At 41.0% G+C, this 25,973-nt stretch overlaps 2 protein-coding genes across 3 annotated transcripts in view; one reads left to right on the top strand and one right to left on the bottom strand.

Moving 5' to 3' along the window:
- The window catches only part of TMEM87A (transmembrane protein 87A), a 29,033-nt gene extending 16,433 nt beyond the window's left edge, over positions 1 to 12,600 (bottom strand). For both annotated transcript variants that reach the window (XM_084630284.1, XM_084630285.1), the window contains exons 1-9: positions 12,365 to 12,600; positions 11,268 to 11,328; positions 8,788 to 8,885; positions 7,355 to 7,471; positions 5,230 to 5,283; positions 5,068 to 5,121; positions 3,866 to 4,001; positions 2,929 to 2,990; positions 711 to 894 (exon numbers count right to left, since the gene is read on the bottom strand). In XM_084630284.1, coding sequence (XP_084486410.1) covers positions 711 to 894; positions 2,929 to 2,990; positions 3,866 to 4,001; positions 5,068 to 5,121; positions 5,230 to 5,283; positions 7,355 to 7,471; positions 8,788 to 8,885; positions 11,268 to 11,328; positions 12,365 to 12,490 — 892 coding nt within the window. In that variant the 5' untranslated portion in view covers positions 12,491 to 12,600. The remainder of the gene's footprint in view (positions 1 to 710; positions 895 to 2,928; positions 2,991 to 3,865; positions 4,002 to 5,067; positions 5,122 to 5,229; positions 5,284 to 7,354; positions 7,472 to 8,787; positions 8,886 to 11,267; positions 11,329 to 12,364) is intronic.
- Positions 12,601 to 14,308: 1,708 nt separating this feature from the next.
- The window catches only part of GANC (glucosidase alpha, neutral C), a 51,275-nt gene continuing 39,610 nt past the window's right edge, over positions 14,309 to 25,973 (top strand). The window contains exons 1-6 of the mRNA XM_084630131.1: positions 14,309 to 14,419; positions 18,866 to 18,928; positions 20,525 to 20,633; positions 22,160 to 22,287; positions 22,842 to 23,024; positions 24,928 to 24,976. Of these exons, the coding sequence (XP_084486257.1) occupies positions 14,391 to 14,419; positions 18,866 to 18,928; positions 20,525 to 20,633; positions 22,160 to 22,287; positions 22,842 to 23,024; positions 24,928 to 24,976 (561 nt within the window). The 5' untranslated portion in view covers positions 14,309 to 14,390. The remainder of the gene's footprint in view (positions 14,420 to 18,865; positions 18,929 to 20,524; positions 20,634 to 22,159; positions 22,288 to 22,841; positions 23,025 to 24,927; positions 24,977 to 25,973) is intronic.

The following is a 25,973-nucleotide window of genomic DNA, read 5'->3' as shown; positions in this document are numbered from 1 at the left end:
CTGTCTAATCTGTTTTTAAAAACCTCCAATGACAAGGATCCCACAACCTCCCTAGGCAACCTGCTCCAGTGCTTCACTATCTTTATTGTTAGCAAGATTTTCCTATACAGACAAATTCAATGTGCTATGTAGGTTAAGTCTCAGAGAACGTCAAAGCACTTTAGAAACAAGATTCAATTATCCCTATGAAGTAGGTATTACTCTTTTTACAGATGGGACAATGAAGACTGAAGACTTCAGTTTACTAACTTTGCAGAGGTCATCCAGAGAGCCTGTGGCATAATTGGAAACAGAACCCAAAAATGTTGACTACTTATTCCTTGTTCTGAGGTGCCCTACTAATCAAAGAGTTATTGCATATACATTACCTAATTAGTTATATATTCGAGTAAGTCATTACTACCTTACCCTGCCCAGGACAATGGGTATGACTACACTACAATCAGAGAGGTGACTACAGAATATGTAGAGCTAGTTTTGATCTAGCTAGCTCAAACAATAACAGTGAGGCCACAGCAGCACATACTAGTTGATCAAATACGTATGTAGGGCCCCGGAAGAGCCTGTACAGCTCCTAGTGCCGCAGCTACACCGCTAGAATTATTCAAGTGGCTAAATCAAAGCTACCTTAGGATGTTGACATGTGCCGAGTCACACTTCTGACTGTAGCGTAGATATACCCATAACTGAAAGTTGTTCTTGGTACATACCAGATTCTCCCGTGTAGCGGATATTCTGGAATTCTGCATAGAAGACTGCTTTCTCCAGCATTCCCAGGAAGATAACCGCACCAATCCAGAACTGGATCCTCAGGAGGTCCCGCCAATAACAGGCTGACCACGCAAGCCACAGAACTCCAAAGAACACATACACGATACACATCACCATGAAAAACTACCATATCAGGAGGGAAACAAGGAAGGGATTAATAGAATGGTTAGACCCAATACCATTTCCATAGAAGGACAGTGCATGGATTATAAATACAGCTACATTTTCTTGGTAAAGCACAGCAGCTTTTGAAATGTCTATATCCAACTACGCTGGAAAATAAAAAAAGGTTGACTTCACATTTCTTTCCTCAGGTTCTGTAACAGTCTGGAGGCATGGTATAAATTTCTCACTGCCAGCAGATGGAATCAATTAAATTGAGTTTGAGTGATTCCATTCTTATGTTAGAGGCACTTCCCAGCTTATTCTCGGCAGACTCTTCCAAAGGAGTAAAGCAAATATCACTAGCCTCAAAAAACTCCAATCAGAATCTGCACTTGTACAAATCATCCCCCAAACACCAAGAAACATTACCCTCCTTGCACCGGTTTGTTCTTGTAGTTCCAAACTTCTCTGCCACCCTTAAGGGACATTTCAGAAGCTTCCCTGAATCTATCGTGGAAAGATTTAATGTAAGAGGCAGGCTTATCTCTCATACCATTCTGTAAAGCACAAGTTACGGGGTGATTATTGGAACCCTCCCCTCCCAGGTAGGAAAGAGACTTGCTTTTCATTACAGATCTGTTTGGTCATTTCCCCCAGTCCCAAAATCACCTTCAGACACATGTGGCCAGCAAACAAAACAGTTTTTGACCAAATCTGAGATCATTCAAAAGAGGCGAGTAAGACACAGGACCTAGAAAAAGCCTCAGAAATTTATCACAAAAGGATGTTCAAACTAACATTCTGCTATGTTTTAGGTCCAAAGTGACTTGTTTAAGAGACTTAAGTAAAGTCGTCAAGATCTTTCAGACATGCATTGCATAGAAGCAAACTTGACATGTTGAAAAACAGATTTTGTAAGTTATTTGATGGATTAGAAACATCAGAACACCACACCAGATCATGGTGAACTTCCAATAGATCATTGAGGCTTAATGTGCAAGAAAGAGGAGGATGAAGACCGTAAAGCACATAAAACAAATGGCCACTCAATATGGATCAGCTACACAGCCAGAACGAAGACGTGGGACAGCATGGGGACAACTGCAGTCTCTCCCTGCAGTGAACTGGTTTTTAAACTAGGCCACTGAGAGACTTAACTGCAGAATCTCAACTCACTTCCTGATCAGGATAGGATTTTCTTCCCTATACACCTCTGTGTCCAGGTTACTCATACAATTCAAATAGAAGGACCTAGCCACAGCAGCTTCACCCTCCATCAAAGGTGCCCTCTAGACTTAAAGGCCCTTTTCCTGGATCGCTCACATTGGGTCACTCACACAGAATAAATGAGCCTTAGAAAATTCTGCTGCATGCTTCCTACTTCTGCAAAAAGTGAAGTGTGCAGCATCTCAATCACAACCAGAGACTACTGCTTACTCCCGCCCAGTAGCAGAGACCATTGCATTAAAGATATTACTTTTTGTCAGTCTTTTCCCAAGGTCTCTATAAAGGGAATGAACATTTTGTTTAAGTCTCTTTACTTCTTCAGCCATTAGGAAAGCACTTCACCTCCTGGAAAGAAACAACTAAGAACTGAGTCAGCTAGAAGCTGAGTTATTCTATCACTGTCTGATGGCAGCAAAGAACAGTAGGGGGTGGCTACCACAAAAGAGCAGAGAAAGCAAGGACACTCAAAATGGTAACATTAAGCAAAAATAAAGAATAGTGAGTTTCCTCAGATGAGCTAAGACAGGAGAGTATGTACTGAAAGTTGCAATTCATGAGTGGATAACTATACTAATGATACTGTTGCCCTCTGGCATGACTAGTCTACAGCAGCTATGTTATAGCACTCAGACAAGAAAAAAAAATTAATACTGGAACATGCTAATTCCTGAACTTTGCAGAGTAGGGAAAAATACATGAAAAACAATGTTCTTTATTCATGCTGAGCCACTAACTCACTGTGGTTGACTACACTGCTCAAGAAAAGATTTTACTGGGATTTATGTCAACTTCGTAGGCAAACTAAAGAAAGCCAGTTTTACTTACAATCATGAGAGGATAGTCTGCAAGAGAGAGGTACTCATATGGACCCTTCAGTTCCACAGTCACTGTCAAAACACAATCCAACTGGTTTGAACAGGAAACAATGCAGGGAACTGGAATAACCACCTAATTCTGACATCAACACGATAACAGAGATATTCCAAATCTTTACATAGTGCAGCACCTCTTAAATGTAATTTGTACTTCAATCACAATAAAAGATTAAGCCTTATATAAAACAATGAATTACATGCTTGTATTCAAAAATGACATGCCCCGTTATACATAGCATTCTTCTTTAGTGAAAAGTAAATTATATTAATTTGTGCTATGAAGAGCCTGTGCAGACTAGGGCAAGTTCAAGATTACATTTAAGTCTTAATTTTGAATTTCCTTCTTTTTCTTAATTGCCTATGCACTGTAGCCACTTTGAAAACAAATGTCATGCCAATAAACATTTTAATTTAAGATATGCTAAAGAGTTTAGTATTTCCCTCAAAGATGTGCACATGGTTCCAAGGCACTGCTAGTAGCAACTGCAAGGTGTTAATTTTGATCTTGCAATGCTCTACACCACTTGAGGCCTGGTTACTTAGAGTGTTACTATAAACAACTATATTAGTTGGGTGTTCTTGCAACATCCTTACGTGGAGGGACAATACTCAGAACTGAATTACTGAGGACTTGATAGTTTCTACCATTAGTTTGACAAAGCCCAAAGCTGTTATCCTCCTGATACCACGCATGGCTCATCTATTGCCTTAGGCTGAGGGGAGCTGTAATTGGGAATATTATGGTGTGTGAGATAGAAGATGGAAGTCTTTAAACTGACACTGGGCTGCACAGTGTATATTACATAAAAGCACATAAAGAATGTCTGATAAGAACATTCAATAAGTCAAAAATAAATGAGAATGAAAGATGGCTATATACAGCTTACTTGTAAAGAGACTCTCTTTTGGATCAGAGGACGGTGCCATTATCTCCCTCCTTTTCATGTTCAAGGCTGAAATCCCAATTTGCACAATGAAGATATATGGCCCATCTTTCTGGGTTTGGATCACAGCATTCCTTGCCTGAAAAGGAAGTTTCCAGATGTACGTACAGACCAACACAGAGCAAATCAGATTAATGCAAAACTAACGTCTTCTGATAAGACTCCTGAAAAGATTTTAAGCAGGCACAGTATTCACAGATGAGGCTATAACCACGATGTTCTCCCCCAAAGCCCTTATGCTGGGAAATATATGAACAATATGAATGTATAACACAGTGGGAGCTGTCCATCTAGTGGACCTGTATTAATACTTTTCATTTAATCTCCAACCTGTTCTCACAGTTGTAACACACTAGGGCCAGGCTCCTAAAAATTGTGGTTTATATGCAATGCACTAAAAGTTAGTAAAGCTAATCAGACAGACAACCACAAAAACTACAGTGATGTCAGGAAAAAGACTTTCCTGGATTCAGTTCAACGAACACACATTCACCAAGACTATTTTGCTTCTTACTCTCTGAAAGCAACAGCAACAACAGAACTATACAGAGTTCTTTGGCTTTGATAGCAGCCATTCAAATTGTATAACATGAAACACCAAAGGTTATTGAGATGGAGTAAGAATCTTCCATATTGATCATTTGCTGTAGAAATTACTGTTGCCTGTGGGACATCCCTCATGCTTACAACTCAGATCTGCCAATAAATCAGATATTTAATAAGACAAAATTATCAATGATAAAATCTGTTAATATATATATATAAAATCTGTTGATATATATCAATCACACACACCAATATTTGTGTGTTGAACGTTTAAACCTAACTATTGTATTTAATTTCATTTCTGATAACACCAGTCTGACCTTTAATGGAATCCAGAGAGAACATGGACTTAAAAACTAAATATTTCATACAAAGATTGTGGAACATCTAGAACTATTGCCAAATTACCTATGTTCCACATAATTATTACACTATGACAAGGCTGAAACATATCTAGCTTCCATAAGATTCAGTGTAGCAAAAATAATAGCACTACCATTAATACATACTAAAAAGAATTTGTGCAAATATAAAATAATTTTTATTTAGAGCTGCTATATTCCACACCACCCTTATGCCTAAAATCCTCAGATACTTACAGTTTTCTCTGCCACCATTGTGTGGTTTGTTGCATTCGCCTTATCTTTTAAACTCTTAAAGACATAAAAAGCAGCAAATCAATCAAGATTCCAAAAGCTTCCCCACCACACATCACCATCACCCCCATTTAAAAATCATGTACACCAAAGAAAAGTAATTACCTCTTGTTTTTCATCTGAGAGGCGTTCTAGGGGAATATACTCTTTATAGAAAATCTTTAGGATAAAAAAATATAAACATTTATTTCTAAGGAAGTGTTTAAAGACAAGTTATATCAGCACTCCTTCTGCTGTTAAAATTAGATTACAAGAAAGCACATTCTGAAACATAGCAACAGAGGGTTAATTTACAGGGAGAAGCCCCTCTCTCATTTCCCTAACCCAAACTCTCTCCACAGCGGAGACAGAATTACTAAATACAACAAGTTTCATTTTCACAGAATTGGACCCACAGATTTAATTTGAGGAGTAAAGAAGTTAATTTCCATAATAAAGTGTGCACCACTTAGAGAGTTCTAAGCACCTCCCTATTAGGGGTAACTCACAAAGAAAAAAGTTGGACCCAAGCTGTTTTATTTCTTTATGCATAAAATAGTCCTGAAAGGGTGGGTTTAGTTGGGTTCTATTTGCAGACTTTTTTCCTGCTTGTTTTTTTACATAAGAAATTCAGATCTTAACTACCCAGAAAGACAGTACAGTGACTGGAGAACTAATGAAACTACTACTTCAGAAGATTCTGAAAGCTAAGCAACTGAGTGGGAAAGAGTCTTTGCCAGACTGTTTATAATAGTTTATTAGCTGATACACATTTGGAGAAAGGGTGTCTTCGTTCAAGATTTCGGTTGTGATTTCAAAGGCGCCCAAGGAAAAGTCACATAGGGTATATGTCTACACTGCAAGACTACAGCCACAGCCAGTTGTGTCAGCCAACTTGTGATTGGGCTGCAGGGCTACAAAACTGAAACGTAGATATTCCAGCTCAGCCTCCCACCCAAGCCTGAGGATCTACACTGCAATTTTATACGCCCTGCAGCCTGAGTCAGCTGACATGGGCCAGCAATAAAGTGTTTTACTGCAGTGTAGACATACCCTTAGGGTCTTCTGAAAATCCCACCCTTACCACCTTGGCAATTCTATTAATATATGGCCTCCTAATACACAGCTGAGATGCACAAGAGCTCTTCCAGTAAAAGCAGAGAAACCAGTTGACATTTCTAATATTTCTAAATGTAAAAGCAGGCAACGTATTTTAAAATGTGTTTCAAGCCATCTTTATACATCAAAGTAGTTAAAAAGGAGCACAAACATGATTTTTAAAAAATCCTTTTCCAGTCATCTTTAACTATGCCTCATTGCTTACTTAGTATGCCAGATTCAGGAGTTAAGAGAAGTTTCCTGGTGTTCACAACCCAATGTCCTTTGTTTCAGCTAGTAACAGCCTAATACAGATGCCAAGCTGTACATTTCTCCTTGAATTCTCTATGTACAAACTGTTAAACAAACAGTACGTTTACTGACATTTGGTATTAACAGAGTTGTGCAGATTCCCGTGGCAAGATACAACTGGTGTAGGGCGTGTATTTGTACACTCCCCCTTGATTCCTTTCCACAAAGCACATACCTCCACGTGTAACTGCCCACTTTGGCCCTCCTCTTTCCCCTCTTGTTTGGTCTTATGCTTTAAGTACTCTTTTGCCCTTTCACTATGTGGACTTCAGTTGCTTGAAGTTTCTAATTTATTGACAGTGTGTTATATAATCTACCTATCCACCTAGTCTTTAAATTTATGTTCATTTAAATGTTAGTCTTGAACACTCACCTGGCAAAAAAGCTGAGGGCATTATTCAGCAGGGAATGTAAAGCCCAGTTTGCTGTGTACTTCCCACAGCCCCCCAAAAGCAGTGCCCACTCTGTGTATGGACACACCCACAAGCTTCCCAGCAGAGAGCTCTATGCCATTCCCCAATATGAAGTAGACACAATGTTGCCAATATGGAAAACTCCACCATTTAAGTCTGCTTTTTGGGGCCAGATTTTGAACAGTAAACATTAAATAAACCAAAACAAAGAAATCATGGTTATAATTTGTTTTGTTTCTGTTATTTGTTACACACATATAAAGATACATTTTCTCCTCTTTAAGGTAGGGGATATGTACTCATCAGCTAAGGCAGCACCCGTAGTTGCAACAAGCCCAACTGTTCCAGTAGGAATCATCCCAATCCTTTCCTCTGTACGTGGTATGAGAGAACATGGTGGGATTACAAAGCCTTCACCAACATCATACCTGTGGTTTGAAGAGCTCAGAACAGTTGGGGAAGAAGAGCGAAGCCATGGCATAAGATCCTGACCAACCCGTACGTGCTTCAGAAGTAGCTCCAAAATAAGACATGGCTTGATCATCCTGTCAGATACATAATAGAACTTTTGTGTGGCATTTGATATATCAAGTGATTTTTTTCAGCAGCTAGAAAAAATGGAAAGCAACACGACTTCCCTTAATGTACAAACATCCATGAAGAGAATAAGACATCTAAAACAAAAAAGTATTTCCCATCCTGTCCATACAAAATGAATCTACCCAGATTAATCACAAAGATGTTCATGATAAAAACCCCTTCCATGTAAATTTAGAATGGGGATCAAAACACATCTTATAATTGAACTCCCTGTTCTCTAACCAGAGAGTGGCAACTAGTTCTTCCATGATTTTTAAACATAATCTTAGACAATTATATACGTACATAACTGAACGCCAGTCAGTCCACAAAGTTATTTTCATGAAAGTTGCACTGTAAGCTATAAATATACGGCATATATTATACAATACTAATAGTGAACATTTGTTACCATATAAAAGGAACCTCAGTTCAGAGCTAACTTGCTTAATAGTCAACTGCACCTGAAATAAGGTTGTACCACTGGTTTAAAAAAAAAGTCAACATGTCTGTAAAGGCCTCAATCCTGCAAATATTTACACTGTGGTTAATTTTAAGTACATGTGTAGTTGGGATGAAATCAGTGGGATTACTTATATGCTTAAATTTAGGGGAGAAGCATAAATCAGCAACACGGAAGCCTAAATTATTAAAAATACCTTGGACAGAAGAGTTTAATATAAGACGTTATATTCAGTACATTTTATGAACCTGAGAATGAAAATTAAGTAAACTATCAAACTGCTACACAGAAGTATCTGAAGTTGTAGAAAAGTTGTATGTTCTACTGTATTTGAGAAACAGTATGCATTTATACAATGTACAGACTTGTAAGTAGCATATACAATAGGGGTTTGAATTAAGGTTGAATACAACCTCAGTTTAGGTATTTGCTGAGCTTTGAGTGCCAAATTCTCTAATAATTTTTTGTACTGAATATGAAGTGTTTGAATTTTTAATCAGAGTTGATCGGTTTGTTTGGGTTTTTCTCATTGCTTTTTTATCCTCTGCATCTAGATGAAGAAAATTAGTGTAAACGCTCAAGAGCGAATGGCCTGATCCAAAATCCACTGAAGTCAATAGAAAGACTCCCCTTGCATTCAATAAGCTTTGGATCATGCCCTCTGCATTTCCCAGTTACCACCAGAGTACAGATGCCCTCCTCAGAACAGCAGACAGACAGGAATGAGATATAAATGAAGTATCCAAGCTCAAATCCACTAAGCCACCATGACTTAAAAAAAAAAAAACACACCACCATGCAGTTCCGGATGATTCTTACCCCAAAGTTGGAGACTTCATCGTAGCAATCAGAATGTCTAAAGTACCAGGTAACATTATAACCTTGCAAGGGATCACAAGCCTTCTCATCTCCTTCAACTACAAGGAAAACAAGACAGAAAAAAAATGTAACAAGTCCTCATATGCCAGGTTTTCCCCTAGCTATTAATGGACTAGTACCATATATAATGTTACTCCCCTGCCCAACTACAACAAACAATGAATAATATGCTTATTCAAAGAAGGGACCAGCAACAGAAGAGCAGAAAATATGTTCTTCTGAGACAGTCACTATTGTTCAAAAGAACACAAAGTGACCCATGTGGAGACTAGAATTCCATTCATTCTGATGTTACAAGTTTCCACTTGGGGGTGTCTGAAGATGTTTGAAATTATTCTTTAACACAGTGAAGCAGGGTGCTAAAGCAAATGACAATTCTTGTAAAGCAGCAAGCACCAAACTAAATGGCAGCAGTACTAACCCCTCACAAAGACTACAAACTCAAAATACACAAGATAATTTAACCCTTAGGTACAGACAGTGTAGCTCAGGGTAAGCTCTCTCCCTCAGTTTACCCATCTGTAAGACACAGACAAGAGTCCTCACTGGGGAATTGTGAGGCTTTAATTTGTGTTTGAAAAGATACAGCGCAGTCCAGTGGACAGGGCATTGGATTTGGAGTGAGGAGATGTGTCTTGGGTTCTACTGACAGCTCTGCCACTGACCTGTTGTGCGACCATGTACAAAATTTCATTTCTATGTGCCTCTGTTTCCCCTCCTGCCCTTTGTCTGCTCATTTATTTCAGCTGCAAATGCTTCACAATCTTACAACCCTTACTTACAGCTCCAATTTCTACACACTACTGTAATGCACATAATTCATAATTATAATAAGATTTATACAAAAATAAAGAGAGTCAACTATTCAGGCCCGTGCCTTAAATTTCTAAAACACCAGCCATCCCTCTCACCAACATAGCTGATTTCTTTCCAAGGCTCTTTCTTTCCATAAACAGCCATCTTGCAGGGTGCTGTGAAGTTCAATAGAACTTCGTGCTATTTTGAATGAGTGGGGAAAACCTATTCCTGAGCTGATGGCCCCTCAAAGAACACTATCATCAGCCACCTTGTTTAAATCAAAGTGGAGTCAGATAAAAGCATAATTTTTTAACTGTGAGAATAATTTAACCATTGGAACAATTTACCATGGGTTGTGATGGAGCCTCCATCAATGACCATTTTTAAATCAAGACTGGATGTTTTTCAAAAAGATATGCTCTGTGAATTAGTTTGGGGAAGTTCTATGGTAGACCAGATGATGATGATGGTCCCTTCTGGGCTTGGAATCTACGAATCAAATGCCGCCATTGATTGCAAATGTAGCAGTATGGCACAAGGAGAGGAGGTCTTCTCAAGTAGCAGAGTATCGAGTCCTAATTAAGACTTTATATATCAAAACCAGCATCTTCCACTGGAAACCAGTAGGTAGCCAGGGCACATCATGGAGCACCAGTAACATGTGCTGCCACCAAGTACCACCAGTTAATAGGCAGGTTACTGCACTCTGCACAACCTTACATTTCCAGATTGACCTCAACTATATGCCCTTGCAGAGTCAACTGGAACAATCCAGTTTTGAAGTGACAAAGACAAGGATCACTGCAAGAATATTTGCATTTGGGAAAAAAAAAATTGGTCACAGTCTCCTGGCCACACACAGATGGTAAAAAGCTCTCCTGGACACTGTTGCTATATGATCATCTAACAGCAGCTGGAGACCCCATACGATTCCCAATGAAGGCGAGTAAACAAATGGTGAGAACATACCCTCAGTCAAAAGGCGAGGGACCATCTTCACCACATTATCCAATTGCTTCCCCCAACTCACCAACTGTACCTGTCTTATCTAGATTGAGCATCAGCCAGCTGGCTTCCACCACTGCCCCAGTCTTCCTCTGACACTGGCCTAGACTTTCAACAGAATGGCTATAACTGGAGACAGTGACAGAGCTGAAGGTCATCAGCATACTGAAAACACAGCAGCCCCTATCTTCTGACTAACCCTCCCAACAGCCCCACACATTGAACAGGAGAGGAGACAAGACAAATCCTTGCAGAAGTCCATATTATGGTACCCAAAGAAAAGAGAAGCAACTTTACCATATCACTTTCCGGAAATATTTAGCCAAGAACGAACGAAGCCACCCAAGAGTAGCACCATTCACTCCTACTACAATGTGCAGTAAGTGAACACCACCTCTTAATCAAAGGTGTCAAAGGCTGCTAACAGATCTAACAGTATCAGTATGGGCACATGATTTTAATCCATAGCTAGCAGATCATCTACCCATGTAACCAGTTTGATATCATTGGAGAAGTCACAGTTTTACGAGCACTTTCATCCAAGTATTACTACATTGTGAGGACTACTAGATTGAGTAGAGACTAGCATAACAGACTCATCCACCAAGAGCACTTACACTTCAGGAAAATTGTGGTGTTGCTGAAGAGAACCTTTCCAAAATGAAAAAATTTCTTCCCCTGCAAAGACAAAAAAAAGTAAAGAGATGAGGAAGACAATTGGATAACATTAGATCATTTAAATAAGTAAACACTGCTTTCTTTCACCCAGAATTTCAAGCACAATAGTCAAAAGAACCCAAACTCTTAAGCAAGAGCTCGCCTAACTGATTTAGTATTTGTGATTCTTCCACCTCCGATTCTAGCATATCCAGCCAAACCTACAAAGGAGATCTTGCAAAGGTGTTTTATTTCAATCAGACTTTGTTTCTTTGTGGTATATAAAAAGGGTCTAGGTTTTGTTTTTTAAAAGGAGTTTTACCCCTAAAAGTAACAGGAGCTGTGATCCTCTCTAATTTTGCTGGAAGACCTCAAGGATTTCTCAGAGGATGTGAGCTGTTAGTTTTCACAACTTGGCTGACAGTGGAGAGAAACTGATTCTTTAACAGATGTCCTTTCACCAAAAGGTTTTAATCACTAATGTTAAACAGCTATAAAACACAGTTTAGCAGTCTGATAAGAAAGCCTTCCTCTTCTCAAATGCAGTTTTCATTTTCTGTACTCTTTTGAGGTTAGTTCACTAGCACTAAAGGCATCAGAGTGTCTTCTGGGCTATACAAATGCAAAACATGAGTCAAAAAAATTACAATAAAAGTTTCCAGCCCTTCTACACAAATCGAATGAAAAAGGGGCCCAACAAGCCCAACTTTGTTCCCTTTCGAAGGTCACCTTAAAAACTCTAGGACCATGTTACTGAGCAAAGACGATGGCAAGAGTCTCATGCCCCAGGAAAATCCCAACAGTGCAGGGAGCAAAGGAGCAGACAGCCCTGCGCACACGCCGCCCTGCCAGACCACTGCCACCCTGGCGGCCCGTCGCCGGGGCGCCCCCAGCGACACCTCCGCCTCTCCCCGCGCCGGGGCCCGCCGCACCGCAGCCCCCTCCCGCCTGGGGATAGGGCGGGGCAACATCGCCCCCCCCGGCTCCGCGTCCCGGATCTGCCCCACCCCCGGGATCCGGGATGGAGCGGGGAGCGGCCCCCCCGGCCCGCACTCACCAGAGGCACCGGCAGCCGCCACTTGGAGAGCTGGGCGGCGCCGACCGGGCCCGGGAGCAGCAGCAGCAGCAGGGCCGCCACCGGCACTAAGCGGAGCCTCCGCCACCAGCGCCGCGGAGCAGCCATCCTGCCGCAGCGAGCGAGCGAGCGCTGAGCGGGCCTCGCCCCTTCCGGGCCTGGGCGGCAGGGCGTGCCCGCTGCGCTGTGTCACTGCCGCCAGCGTCGGGGATGGGAACGGGGGAGGAGCGTCTCTCCACGTAGTATTCATGCGTCATCACAACCTTATGACGCAGAGATATGACGTCCCTCTTGGGGCAGGTTCTGTTGATGTGCTGAGTGGCATCGTCTTGTTGCGCCCCCACCAGGGGTACAGGCGCACACGCAGTGTCGCCTCATCCTGGCGGTGTCGTGACCCAACTTCACCTCCTTGTATTGTGACATGAGGCGGTCACAGTGCTGGCCTTCCACCAAAACTTCATCGATTTGGAGTGGTTTTGTCCCACCCTGGTAGAGTTACTATATCACAGCAGGTGTCTGTATTGTTACAGACATACTTGCTGACAGGTATTTTGAAATAAATTATCACAGTAATTGAAACTGGCATGATTATATAGTGTTATTTTGACAAATAAAACATGCAGAATTTTAAAATAATGGGTGTAGAATTTTTAGGCACAGAATTCCCCTAGGAGTAAGAATCTTATAATTCTGCATACAATGCTGATACACATATTTTATCAGAACAATAATGCACAGCAGATTGTGAATTTTCAACTGATACCTCACAGTGCATATCTTGTACAAAATTTATCATAAAAAGGGTGAACATCATGCAGTAGACTGTCACTGTCATCTAACTGTGTCCCATGATGAGGCAATGGAAAAGTTAGTCCAAGTACACAAACTAAAAATAGGTGAGTACAATGCTATCTGAGGGCATGGGCAGATTTTATCAGCATACTTTTCCAGCCTTTGAAGCCTTTTTCAGATTGTACTGGGGCACAGCATTGACACACCATTGTGTTGCATATTTATTTACTTTTATTAGATTTCACTAAACAGGGCCTGGTTTCCTACTTTATAAAGAACAAAGCTTAATAATAAGCTAAAATATGAAATCTCCATATGCAGGTCCGTTTACAGAAAATGGTCTCCAGAAGGGTAAGAATTGCCGTTTTAGTTATCTTAGAGTGAGGAGATGAAGTCTAACTTTAGATCCCATTATGAGGCTTTTGACTACATCAGAAACTGTCACAAGAGTCAGTCAAACCATTAAAACGTGGGAGAAATTTGCCAATCACCACCACATTTTCTTTTTTAAAGTATAAACCTGATACAGAGAACTGAATCCAACCCAGGTCAGTAATGACCAAACTTGTTACACTCTGAAAGAGGTTTGGTGGCTTATGTGAAATGAGTTGTTGGTAGGGACACAGTCCATTTCCTAGTGAACAAGTGACCACATCATAAGAACTACCCCAAATATAGAACTCACTGGTAATCACAGCAGAGATACTAACAACTGGATGATCGTGTGAACTGAATTCCCATCTGACTGTAAAGGAGGGGCCTCTAGGGCAGGCAGGAAAAGTTTGCCTGTAGTGTAATTGCTCTATAAATAAATTGTGGGTTTGCCCATAGGATTGTCAGCTGCAAGTCTGGTGATGCTGCCAGCACTTTAAAAAAAATGCAGGCTTGTAGATGTTTGCCAGCTGTTTGTTTTTTAAATACCTTCTCCATCCCCACCTTGATACCAATTCTTTGGGCACCACACTAATAAACATGTCACGCCATATTGTCATTTGCAGTTATTCTTTACACGCAAATTGACATTCAGACGAACTACTGACTAAAGAAGAACTCAATTTCCCAGAATCCTTTCAGAGAAGGTGCAGTCAAAGGCTGTCATTGGCTGAAGGCTTCCCTCTGTCATTGGTACTGCAGGATCAGTAGTGAAGGTGAGGAGACGTTTACCGGCAGACGTAGATCAGGTCAGAGCACTGTAGTTCACAAAATACTGAGTTTAATGGAACCAGCTAAGGAAGAAGAAAGCAGGTAAAACACAAATAATTGTGCAGTTGCTACGTACAGATCTGAGCTGACAGGAGAGTGCTTGGCTGGGAGGAAGGGGAGAGAAAGGCACTTTTTCTTCAGGCATAGCCCTTCCTCATCTTCAATTTTACTTTGCAAACTTAACAGCTGTCATCATTTGAGGACATTGTTTCTTTAACATACAATAAGAAACATTATGGGTCAAATATTTACAGAATAATATTGAGAAGGCACTGAAAATAGCAGGCAAACATTATTAGAAAACAATGCAATGAGAAAGAACTTGACACTCAGATTTGTAAAAGCCTACATTTTTCCATGTTGATGTCTAAATATATTGAATATGTATCAAGTAGGTTTGTTAACCAAAATGGTCCACTTCCATGGAATTGACACATAGAATGGTACAGCCCTTGCCCCAGTAGTTTACAATCTAATTTTATATGATACCACATTTCGTCACATTACAAAGAATGAGAAGTGGATGGGGTGGAAAAGGTCAAGGGTGACAGCAATAGGGTTGTGCAGTTACTGGGTTTAGGCATGTGCATCACTAGGTGGTTAATTTTAAGAGTTGGGTTGTTGTCCAAACTTTTGAGTGCTTGACGACTTTGCAACCTAAATAACGTTCTTTTAACATAGGTATTTTATATGTAATTTCCTAGGTTGTTTTTTTTTTAATAGGAAAAAGGTAAAAACAGATTTTGTGATGTGCAGCTGTGTAGTGAGACAGACTGGCCTCCCTCTAGTCCCGAAAGGGAGGAACCCTTACATCAGGGGTTCTCAAAGTGGGGGTCTTGACCCTCAGGGGGTCACGAGGTTATTCCATGGGGGGTCACAAGCTATCATCCTCCACTCCCAATGCCGCCAGCATTTATAATAGTGTTTAATATAAAAAATCGTGTATTTAATTTATATGTGGGGGAGTCATACTCAGAGGCTTGCTATGTGAAAGGGGTCACCAATACAAAAGTTTGAGAACCACTGCCTTACATTCTCCCTGGTGGGCACAGCTAACCCAACCCCACCTCTCTTACAAGAAGTGCAGCGGCGAGGCAGGAAGAATAGAAATGTAGGGCCCTGCAGCTCAGTTGCAGGCAGATGTCCTTACTAGAGTGCTGAACCCTCAGTAAGGTCCAGGACCAGCCACACAGTAGACTGGCACCCTACAGTCCCAGGAGATGGAAGACACTGGGGAGATACCAGAGGAAGGGCTGTGAGCCAGAGTCTGGCGGCGACAGAGCAGCGTCAGCAGAAATGTGTAGGAAGTAGCTCAGGGAAACCAGACCTGGGTACAGTTGTGTTGTCAGGACATGGGGCAGCGATTTTATGTTCCCTTGCTGACATCATAATAGGATCACCTGCCACGGCTAGGACACTGGGCTGGGACCTGGCAGATCAGGATGCACAAAGTCTCCCTACCCCCCATTGCTGGCCCCCACAGGAGGCTTGCTGCATCCTCACCTCAGGAGTCCTGCCCCTGTTGTTGATTTCCTCCACCAGGAGGCAGAGGATTATAGATTCTGGGCTTGAGCAAGCAAACATCTTGGTGCTTGCCCCAGCGGAGGCTGTGGGCCATAGATCATGGGCCATACTCAGCCTGCACTCAGGAGGCCGGAGTGCTAGACTTTTGGTGAGTATTCCATCCAGGGGCCCGGGCTACCAGCTGACAGGCTGAGTGCTGGGTCCTCCATTGGAGATTGGAAATACAGAGTGGGCAGTGCTGGGACCACAAGTCAGGCCTCCCGACAACATGCAGCTGACCTACTGACTCCCCCACACACTGCTGGAAGGGAGTACCCAGACCCAAGATGGAGGAACCCTTACAAGCTGGAAGAATCTTTCCCTCATGCATTGCCATCAGGGTTTGAACCAGAACAAATCAGTATAGACTTCCACCACTTGAGCTAAAGAACTAAGGGCTAGACTATCAAAGGGGACTTAGATGTTCCAGTTCCTAAGTGCTCTGCCTCCCAATGGACTTGGGACCCAGGCCCACCCTACTCTGCCAGGTCTTGATCCAGGGCCTTGTAGAACCAGTAGTCCTGATTTCAGATTCCCTCAACAAACACATTGCTTGGGCCACTTCCTACCCTTGAATCCAGCTCCAACAGTTTCCCCAGGGGCAGCAGTCACCTGTCTCCCTCTGTCTCCCATTGATTGGGGTCCTGCAGTGGACTCAGCCTCTGCAGTCTGGGGCCCTGGCAGGAGCTCACAGCCTGCATCCACTCTCCTGCTCAGTCAGCCCATACGGAGCTGAGCTGGTTTCTTTTATACCCTGCTTCCAGCTGGAGCATGCTCAGCAAGGGTGAGGAGGCATGGCCTCTGAGCCCCCAGTGAGTGGTTAACTCCTGCTGGGCCAGTAGGGGGTTGGTATACCCCATCATAATGAGACAAAGAAAAAGCACTTCTCCACCCTGAGGTTTCTCTCCCTGTGGAAATCCAAAGACTACTGCAAAAAAATGGAAGTGTTCAGACTTCTCAAAAAAAGGTCAAAAGAATGTTTTATAATGAAAAATTTTAAGCAGCCTAAATACAAGGGTCACTGCCAACTCTCTCTGTAATGATACAGATTAATTAATACATTTGCCATTGTATTTGTTTATTTCAACCAGCAGTTAGGTCTTGATTCAGGAATCATGTGTAGTTCTCTGGCCTATATTATGTAGTAGGTCAGACTTGATCATAATGGTCCCCTCTGATTTACAATGTATGAATCCATGAATTGACTATAATATTCTTTGTAATCAGGCCATAGTTGCATAGATTGCATTTATCTGCAATTTTGTATGTTGCATGTATAAGCACAGCCATCCTGAGTCAGACAATGGCCCATTTAGCCCAGTATCCTGTCTCTAGCAGTGGCTAGTATTCGAGTTTCCATGGGAGTGTACAGAACAGGGCAGCTGAAGTGATTCATCCCTGTTTTCCCCTCCCAGCTTCTAGCAGTCAGAGGTTTAGGCTCATCTCAAGTATGTGGTTACATCCCTGGCCATCTTGGTTAATAGCCATTTATGGACCTATCCTCCTTGAATTAATCTAATTCTTTTTTGAACCCAGTTATACTTTTGGCCATCACAACATCATATGGCAATGAGTTCCACAGGTTAATTGTGCATTGCATGAAAAAATACTTCCTCTTATTTGTATTAAACCTACTGCCTACTCTTTTTGTCAGGTGACCCCTGATTTTTATACTGTGGAGAAGGAAAATAACTCTCTACTTTTTTCCAATCTATTCATAGACCACTGCCATATTCCCCCTTAACTGTCTCTTTTTTGAGCTAAGTAACCCTAATCTTTTAGTTTCTCCTTGTGTGGAAGCCTTTCCATACCCTTGATCATCTTTGTTGCCCTTTCTGAATCTTTTCCTGTTCCACTATATCCTTTATGAGATGAGGCAACCAAACTGGACACAATATTCAAGGTGTGGGCATACCATGTATTCATATACTGTCATTATGATATTTTCTGTCTTATTTTCTATCCCTTTCCTAATATTTCCTAGGATTCTGTTCGTCTTTTTGACCACTGCTATGCATTGAGCTGACATTTTTCAGAAAACTATCTGAATTTGTTGGATGTATGTTTTATACAGTTATTAGATATTGACAAAAAGTGAGATCAAAATCTGTTGGAAGATGTAAGACACTTCTGTTTTTAGAATCGTAAGAACTTCTGGCCTTATTTTCTCTTGGATAACGTAGGTATTTAGTTATTAATTAGCCATTAATTAAAGCACAGTACTTAATTACTAGCATCTATTTTTCTGAATTCGTTGGGCTCAGCTATGATACTTCAGAGGGCTGACTCACACAACCCAAGTTGTGCTGTCTGGAAACTTTCAGCCTGTTCTTGAAAGGCTTGATCATCTGTGGATGAGAGTTGCATGTGCTCAGTACCTACTAGGATCAGACCCACTATGCCTTTGGGAAGAATAATTACTTCGAGAGATAATGGGGTAGAACACAATGGCTGAGCAGTAGAATTTATTACATCTCTTCAACAGGCATAGCCAGCACTGTCCTCACCCTGCCAGCTATTGGGGAGGCAAGAGAAGGCATTCCTGAGTTTCTCCCTCTCTATTCCCACCTCTAGAAGTGGACCATGAACTGAGTTACTGAGACTGCTGTTGGACAACTCATCTCAAACTGCAGGATCCCAAGTAGTTATTTGTGCTAATAGTCAGCTCTTTTAGTCACTGATTTAATGATTTGTGTCTAAATATCAAGGTTTTAAATGGAAATCATTTAGTACTCAAAAACATAAGAATAATTCATGTATTTCAGTACGAAAGCTCAAAATGGTTCAGTTCCAATACTCTTTGCATTTCAATGCTATGTAAACTGTAAGCATTTTCTTTAATCCCCCCTGCTCTTGTGCTGTCATTATTTGATCATTTAACAGGTGTTTAGAAAACAGACTTCTTAAATGTTCCGTTTTATTTAGTGTTCAAGATGAGGCTGTGGACAAAAGCAACTTTAAGAACTGCAACCACATTGCTTTCTACAGGTAAGGATGTGGGTTCCAACCTACGTGTATTTTTCACACTCGGCACGATTGATTTATTTCATTATATTACATGGACATCTATAACGAGGATTCTAAATAAGGGAGGTGTTTTTTTAAAGCCAACAATACTGAAGTTAAAACAAAAAATGAATTACAGTTCATAATCTTACCTTAGTTTAAAGCAACCAAGGAATACACAAAGTTTGAGAATGAATACGACTTTCAAGGAGAGCTTTCCACTCAAGAGCAATACCATTTTTGGAAATAATTAGTATATTCTAAATAGAAATGGGGTCAAACTGAAATCTCAAATGCAGGATCATCTCATCCTCCCCCAAAATTCCAGAAAAGTCTGAATTTGAATCTCTATATCTTAACAAGCACCTATGCTATTTACCTTTGGATAAGCTTGTAGGGGGCTTGTTTTCTGGATATTGTTCTTCTGTGTCCCAAAATGGCAGAAATCTCACAGAGATCAGTTGTTCTCCTGAGATTTCTGCCCTTTGGGGCCAAAGTTTTATAAGACTAACTCAGAGGATTTCAGTGGTGCTGAACCTGAACGATAGCTCTAGTTTAACATCAAACCTGAACTCCATGCCCTATTATTCTGATTAAATTACTCCAAATATAAACCTTCCCTTCTCCCGCATCTACCTGGAATCCATTTTCCAACTATTATCTGATTTTATGTGGAGAAAAGAAGTAACTGCCTCTAGTTGTACTAATTAGCCAATTATACATCTGACTAAGGTTTTAACCTTACATGTTTGTTTCTCTTCTGCAGTGAATTCCATCCTAAAGGCCCAGTTATGCACAGCAGGATAGCTTTTCTTGATTTGTAGTTTTTATGTTAGTTCCCCTCTTGGTCATGCTTTTAAAGACACCATTTTTAAATGAGTCTATATTTCTCCACCGTATTCTAATCTATACAAAATACATATAAATCTTACATACACACAAGGGAATTGGTTCACCCACCAATGAAATGCAGCAGCTATTTACCATGACATCTGAAACCAGGAATGTGACAGGAAGTGAAGTAAACTTTATCCATCTGAAACTGTCTGCAGGGGGAAGTTAAGGAGGCAGAATATGATTGCCAAACTTGGAATTTGGCCAGGGCACTTGGGTTAACCCTATTATTGCAAAAACAATTGTACTGATATTTTTAGTGATTGTGAACTCAAAAACTCTCTTTTGTAACTCATACACATGATATATTATAAACTTTTCAGGACAGGAACCATGTCTTTTTCTATCTTTGTACAGCACCTGATACAGCAGAAACCTAGTCCCGGTCAGGGCTTCCAGGTGTTATACATAATTAATAATAATGTCTTAACATAATGAAAAAATAGCAAGTAGTGAATATAACTGGATTTCTGAAGGATGCCAACTAAGAGTTTGTGAAGGAAAGATGCAATTAAAAGTAATGGCATTCTTTGAATTCCTTCATCTCCGAGAACTGCATAATACGTATATGAAAAATGCAAGAGAGTTATCCTCAGTAAACAATTCCTATTTAATATAGTATTCCCTAACATCATGTAAACCATGACATTTATAGAGGCCAACAATAATTGTCTGTCTTTGCAGGCGTCAGAAACTTTTGCATTCTGGGAAGTCCTTGTATCAAGCATTGTTGGATTCGGTTACTTTATGCAATGATAGTGTCAAACTCCAAATAATTAATGAGGAGAATAAGGTGAGATCTCACACAATAAGGGAGGTAATGGTAAAAGAAGAGACTGTAAATTGGAAAACTGGGTCCTTTCTCTACTGGCTCTCTTTAAAATGAGACTGATAATATTTGCCCACATTTGTAAAGTCATTTGAGATCCTTCGATGCAGGTAGTTCTGTGATATAATGCAAAATATTATCATCACAAAGATGTCCTTGTTTTTACAGATAATTTATATGAATATAAAGAGAGGCTTATTTAAAGAAATTAAATATTTTTTTTCATTTTGGTGACAATACAAAAAACCTAAACAGACGTCTTTTTACTTGAAAAAGGTTTTTTAGATTTAGGGCTTTCTCCCCCATTCCAAAATAACAAATTCAAGTCTGAGTGAGAGCAAGGTGATTTCCTTTGTGTGTTGTATTGCATGCCAACTGAAAAACTTTAGCAAAAATGATAACTCCTGTTGTTTTCAAAAAAAGAATTTTGCATCCTATAACATTTTGTCTTGAAAGTTTTCCTTCCCAAAATTTCACAAAAAAGGAAGATAAATGAGCAAAGACATTCGCTATCTCGTGGTCCTAGTGATTTCCTATACAAAAGATCCAGGATCAGACAAATTCAGCCTCTCACACTAACAGGAGCATAAAGGGTCTAGTCTATGAAGTGAGCATATTAAGCTCTTAGGGTGAGGAACAGCCTTACAGGAATCCCTACAGCCTGATCGAAGGAATGACAATGACATTCCTCCTCACGTACAACAGATTGATGGCCAACATTCCAGGTGTCATCCTAGAAGAGAGGGGGGGAAAACGGGGCGGGGGACAACGACATTGTGAAAATCTTCAAGGTCCCTGCATGTAGCAGACACTACACATTGGGGGGGGGGGATAAGGAGTTATTTGGGGTGAGAGAGAGTTATGTGGCTTCCACTCCACTTCACATACCTCTGAATTACCAAGATTACAAAGATCAATTATAGACCTACTAGGTAGGTAATACCTACAACCTTTTTTTTTTTAATTTCCCACTGTGCAGCGCCACCGGTGTAAGCACCATTGGGAGTACTACTGTAGATAGGGCATTGACATTTTTAACACAGTGCCACCTAACCTGGCTCACAGCAGTTCTCAACAGCACGGCAATAAAATACCTGAGCCTCAAGCCTTGTCTACACTAGTGCTCTCGCGGTTGTTGGTATTGGTGGAGTTGCACCAAGACAATGGTGGCAATTTCCTGAAAAAAGCTAAACAAAGCCTCCAGCTTGGCTTTTTGTAAAAAATTCAGTCCAGTTTCACTTACAAACTAAGAATATTTGTTTCTTAAAAACAGTGAAATAGACCTATCTGGTACAAATTCAAATGCATAGTGACTGTTTGTGTGCAGTTTTGTGCCTACTAAACTGTACTGGATCAGAAGGCAGACAGATTTTTTTCAGAAAATAAAAGTCTGGTGATATGAGATCCAGAATTTCTGAATTAAAATATAAATCGATGCCTTTATCACAGTGTAGCACTAGCTGCTACTCTACCTGTTTGTTTGTTTCCAGGTTCCTCTCCTAGTGGAAATCTATGCAATAGAAGGCAACATTTTCAGGCTTAAAATTAATGAGGTAGCTCCTCTCAAATCACGGTATGAAGTCCCTGATGTTCTCATAAAAGAACCTACCACTCAGAGGTAAGCTCTGGAAGGTGATATAGTCTATTAATTGCTTATACCCCTTCCCCCTCAACAGCGTGTGCTGATCCCTCTGATGAATATCAGGAATTTATAGGAATAGAAAAAAAGCAATTGGCTTATGAAGGCGAATTTGTGCCTGAGGATAAATGTTACACATTGAGGAAGATGATATAGCCTCATATGTGAAACCTGTAACTATATGAGCCAGCCAGAAAGTGGGCTAGACCTTAGTATGCATCATTTTGACCTAATGTGTTGTCTATTTGTATTGAGAAAATAAAAACTTTTGAGAATGTTGAAGGAATCTTTGTAGCCAGCTATTGCACCATTCAGTCTGTGGGCCAGATCCAGGAGTCCTTAGTGCTTACTCAAAACCCACAGTTATTTAAGAAACTGGAGTTTTGCTTCAATAGCAGTTTCAAGATTTGGCCTTATGTTACACAATTATTCTTAAATTATCTTTTGTCTAATTTGTTGTTTATCTACAATTATCTAAAACCTATGGAAATCCATTACCTATCCTTTTTTTTTTTTTTTTTTAAATTTGCCAGGCTCTCTATAGCCCAGAAGGAGGCAGGTATTCTGGTACTGACATGTGTCGGGGAGGACCGCAAACTTCATATCACAGCAAATCCATTCCAGATAGAACTAGAGTCCAAGGGTGAGACTATACTGAGTGTGAACACCAGTGGCCTGTTGTACTTCGAGCATCTACAACCGCCACCCCAAAACAGGTGTGATATCTCTATATTCCACAGTGTGCAGTGTTTGTGATGCTGCTGAAAATAAACCAACAAGAATTCAGATCAGCAGAAATACTGCCGTGCCACCATTTGTAATGCTACTGTCAATGTGCAGTGCTCTTGGCTCTGACATTCAGAAAAGTACCAGCACAGCAACTAAGGACAGACTCTCTTCTGACTTACTCCCTGTGAGATCCCACTGAAGTCAGGACAGAATTTGATCCTGTGAGGCCACATCCATCCTCTCCCTGATTGAGGGCACCCCAAACATTGAAACCTGCTCAACTAGAGCAGTGGTTCTCAACCAGGGGTACATGTACCCATGGGGGTACGTAGAGGTCTTCTAGGGGGTACATCAGCTGATCTAGATATTTGCCTAGTTTTATTACAGACTACATGAAAAGCACTAGTGAAGGCAGTACAAACTAAAATTTCATATAGACAATGACTTGTTTATACTGTTCTATATACCAGGAGTGACTAAACTGCAGCCCTTTCACAGTAAAAGTACTGCTCTCGGAGCCCCCCCACAATCTCCCCCCCCACCCCATTCTCCACCAACCAGACTGTTTGAGCGGAGCTTGGATCTTCTGACCTGTGACGGGATGGTGGGACTAGGGACTTCTGCCTAGAAGGGGGGAGGATCTCGGGGCTTCAGCCCCACAGGAGGCACCTGCTGGGGACCCTGGCAGGCACACCCTACAGGCCCTGAGACCCCCCAATCCCGCAGGGCAGAAGCCCCTAGCCCAACCACTACGCCACAGGTCTGAAGTCCTGAGCCCCAGCAGGCACATCCCTGCTCTCAGTCTTTTGAAGATTGTCGTATTCGGCTCAGAAGGTTAGTAAGTTTGGCCATCCCTGCTACATACTATACACTGAAATGTCAGTACAATATTTATATTCCAATTGATTTATTTTATAATTATATGGTAAAAATGAGAAAGTAAGCAATTTTTCAGTAATAGTGTGCTGTGACACTTTTGTATTTTTATGTCTAATTTTGTAAGCAAGTAGTTTTTAAGTGAGGTGTAACCTGGAGGTACGCAAGACTAATCAGATTCCTGAAAGGGGTACAGTAGTCTGGAAAGGTTGAGAGCCACTCAGCTAGAGCATTTGCCAAAGGGGCTCTCATCTCCTTGAATCTTTGATGAAGGGATTCTGGACCAGTTTAACTTAAAGCTGTTTGAACCCATTCATTCTGCCTCTTTATCCTATTTCTGGGCCAATTCTATAAGATGCTGAGCATCCTTAATTCCCCTTGACTTTACTGGGGAGTTGAGGGGGCCCAGTATCTCATTTGATCAGGTTCTTAATTTTATCTACTCATCCTCATTATAGCTGAACCAGCTCCTTATGAAGGCATCATTCATCATATAGCTGCAATATTTAGCACTCCAGCCCGTTGCAAGATACTGGAAGAATGAGGGGTCATAAAGCAGGGGAAATGGTAATGTGGGGCTAGTCTGCAGAGCTGAGAAAGCAACATGGTAGATAACTCTACCTCTACCCTAGGGAAAATAATTACTTCCAAAAAATTCTTGTAATTGACAAAGAGCCCTCTGCATGACAGAACACACAAAAATATCTAGTCTGAAAATCTTCTATGCGGGGATAAAAAGGGGAAAATGCTGACATTATTAGAAGTAACTGTAGAAACCTCAGGGACCAGTTCAACAGAATAACCCAAACTAGCTCTGGTTTGGAAAGAAGATCACTGTAAGAAATTAAATACTAAAATCACTTGTCAACTACAGATCTCAACACACATGATTCCTTTTCAGAAAAGTCGAAAGCTAAAAGTTCCAGATATTGTAGGAGGTGTTGCAGTTTTTAAAGTTTTCTATCTGAAATCCTCTCAATTAACAGGTTATTTCTGCTCATTTGTTTTCATTAGCAAAACTACAGCACAAAAGAAAGAGGACACATCAATTGACTCCTCGCAGGTAACCCAAGCTTGGTTTGATTCTGGCATTAGTACCCCGTGGGAAGGATGGATCAGTTGTCATGAATACAAACTATATGTTTCTATGGCATGGGCTGGTGTTATGGCAGGGGTTTCCAAACAGCCAAACTGAGGCCACACCGGCAACTTGCCAGGAGCCTGAGGCCCACGTTTTACCTGTATAAAATTGTGTTAAATAGGCCAGAGGCATATTCTCATCCAAATACATCCCTGGTACTGTTGCAGGATTCTCTTTGAAGAGAGTCCTGATCCTGGCAGTGGATAAAGACACACATCTGTTTCTGAGTAGGCTGTGTTAGTACAGTGTGTGCAGATGGCTGTTTGCTCCACCATGTTGTTATAATTGACAAGAGGAGAGGCTATAGGAGGTTCCACCTATATCCTACCTTGGAACCCATTCCAGGTTAACCTTAGATGTGGACCAATGAGAGTGCTCCTAGGAGGTCATAGGAGGTCAGAATTGGTGCAGGAGGGTGTGACATTACCCAGAGTACAAATCTGGACTGATAAACAGCTGTGTCCCCTCAATTCTCCAACTTGAGGTGTCTTTTACACTGCTTTGCTGTGACAGCAACCACTCTTGATCAGCTCACACACAGCCTCCAGGATGTAAACCACTCCGACCTACATTGTATGAGTGCTATGATCAGCCACTCTTGAATCAAACTGCGGAGCAACACTAGCAAATTTTCAGTCCCAGACCTACCCCAGAAATGTGCGTCTTGTACTGCCTAGTATTCTCCTGGACAATACAAGCTCATATGAAGTCTGTCCTTTATTAATAGAAAATGATATGCCCAAATCTTATTACCCCAAATGGAGTTTCCCAAACACACTGGTTTAGGTAAAACAATAAAACAAATTTATTAACTACAGAAAGATAGATTTTAGGTGATTACAAGTAATAAGGAATAAAAGTCAGAAATGATTACAAGGAAATAAAAGGTAAAATGCAACTAACACCTAACTTAACAAGC

This window comes from Lepidochelys olivacea (genome assembly GCF_965140295.1).
Source record: "Lepidochelys olivacea isolate rLepOli2 genome assembly, chromosome: 6".
Classification (NCBI taxonomy): domain Eukaryota; kingdom Metazoa; phylum Chordata; order Testudines; family Cheloniidae; genus Lepidochelys; species Lepidochelys olivacea.
The sequence above is the reverse complement of the archived record's forward strand: the minus strand, read 5'-3'. Positions and strand labels throughout refer to the sequence as shown.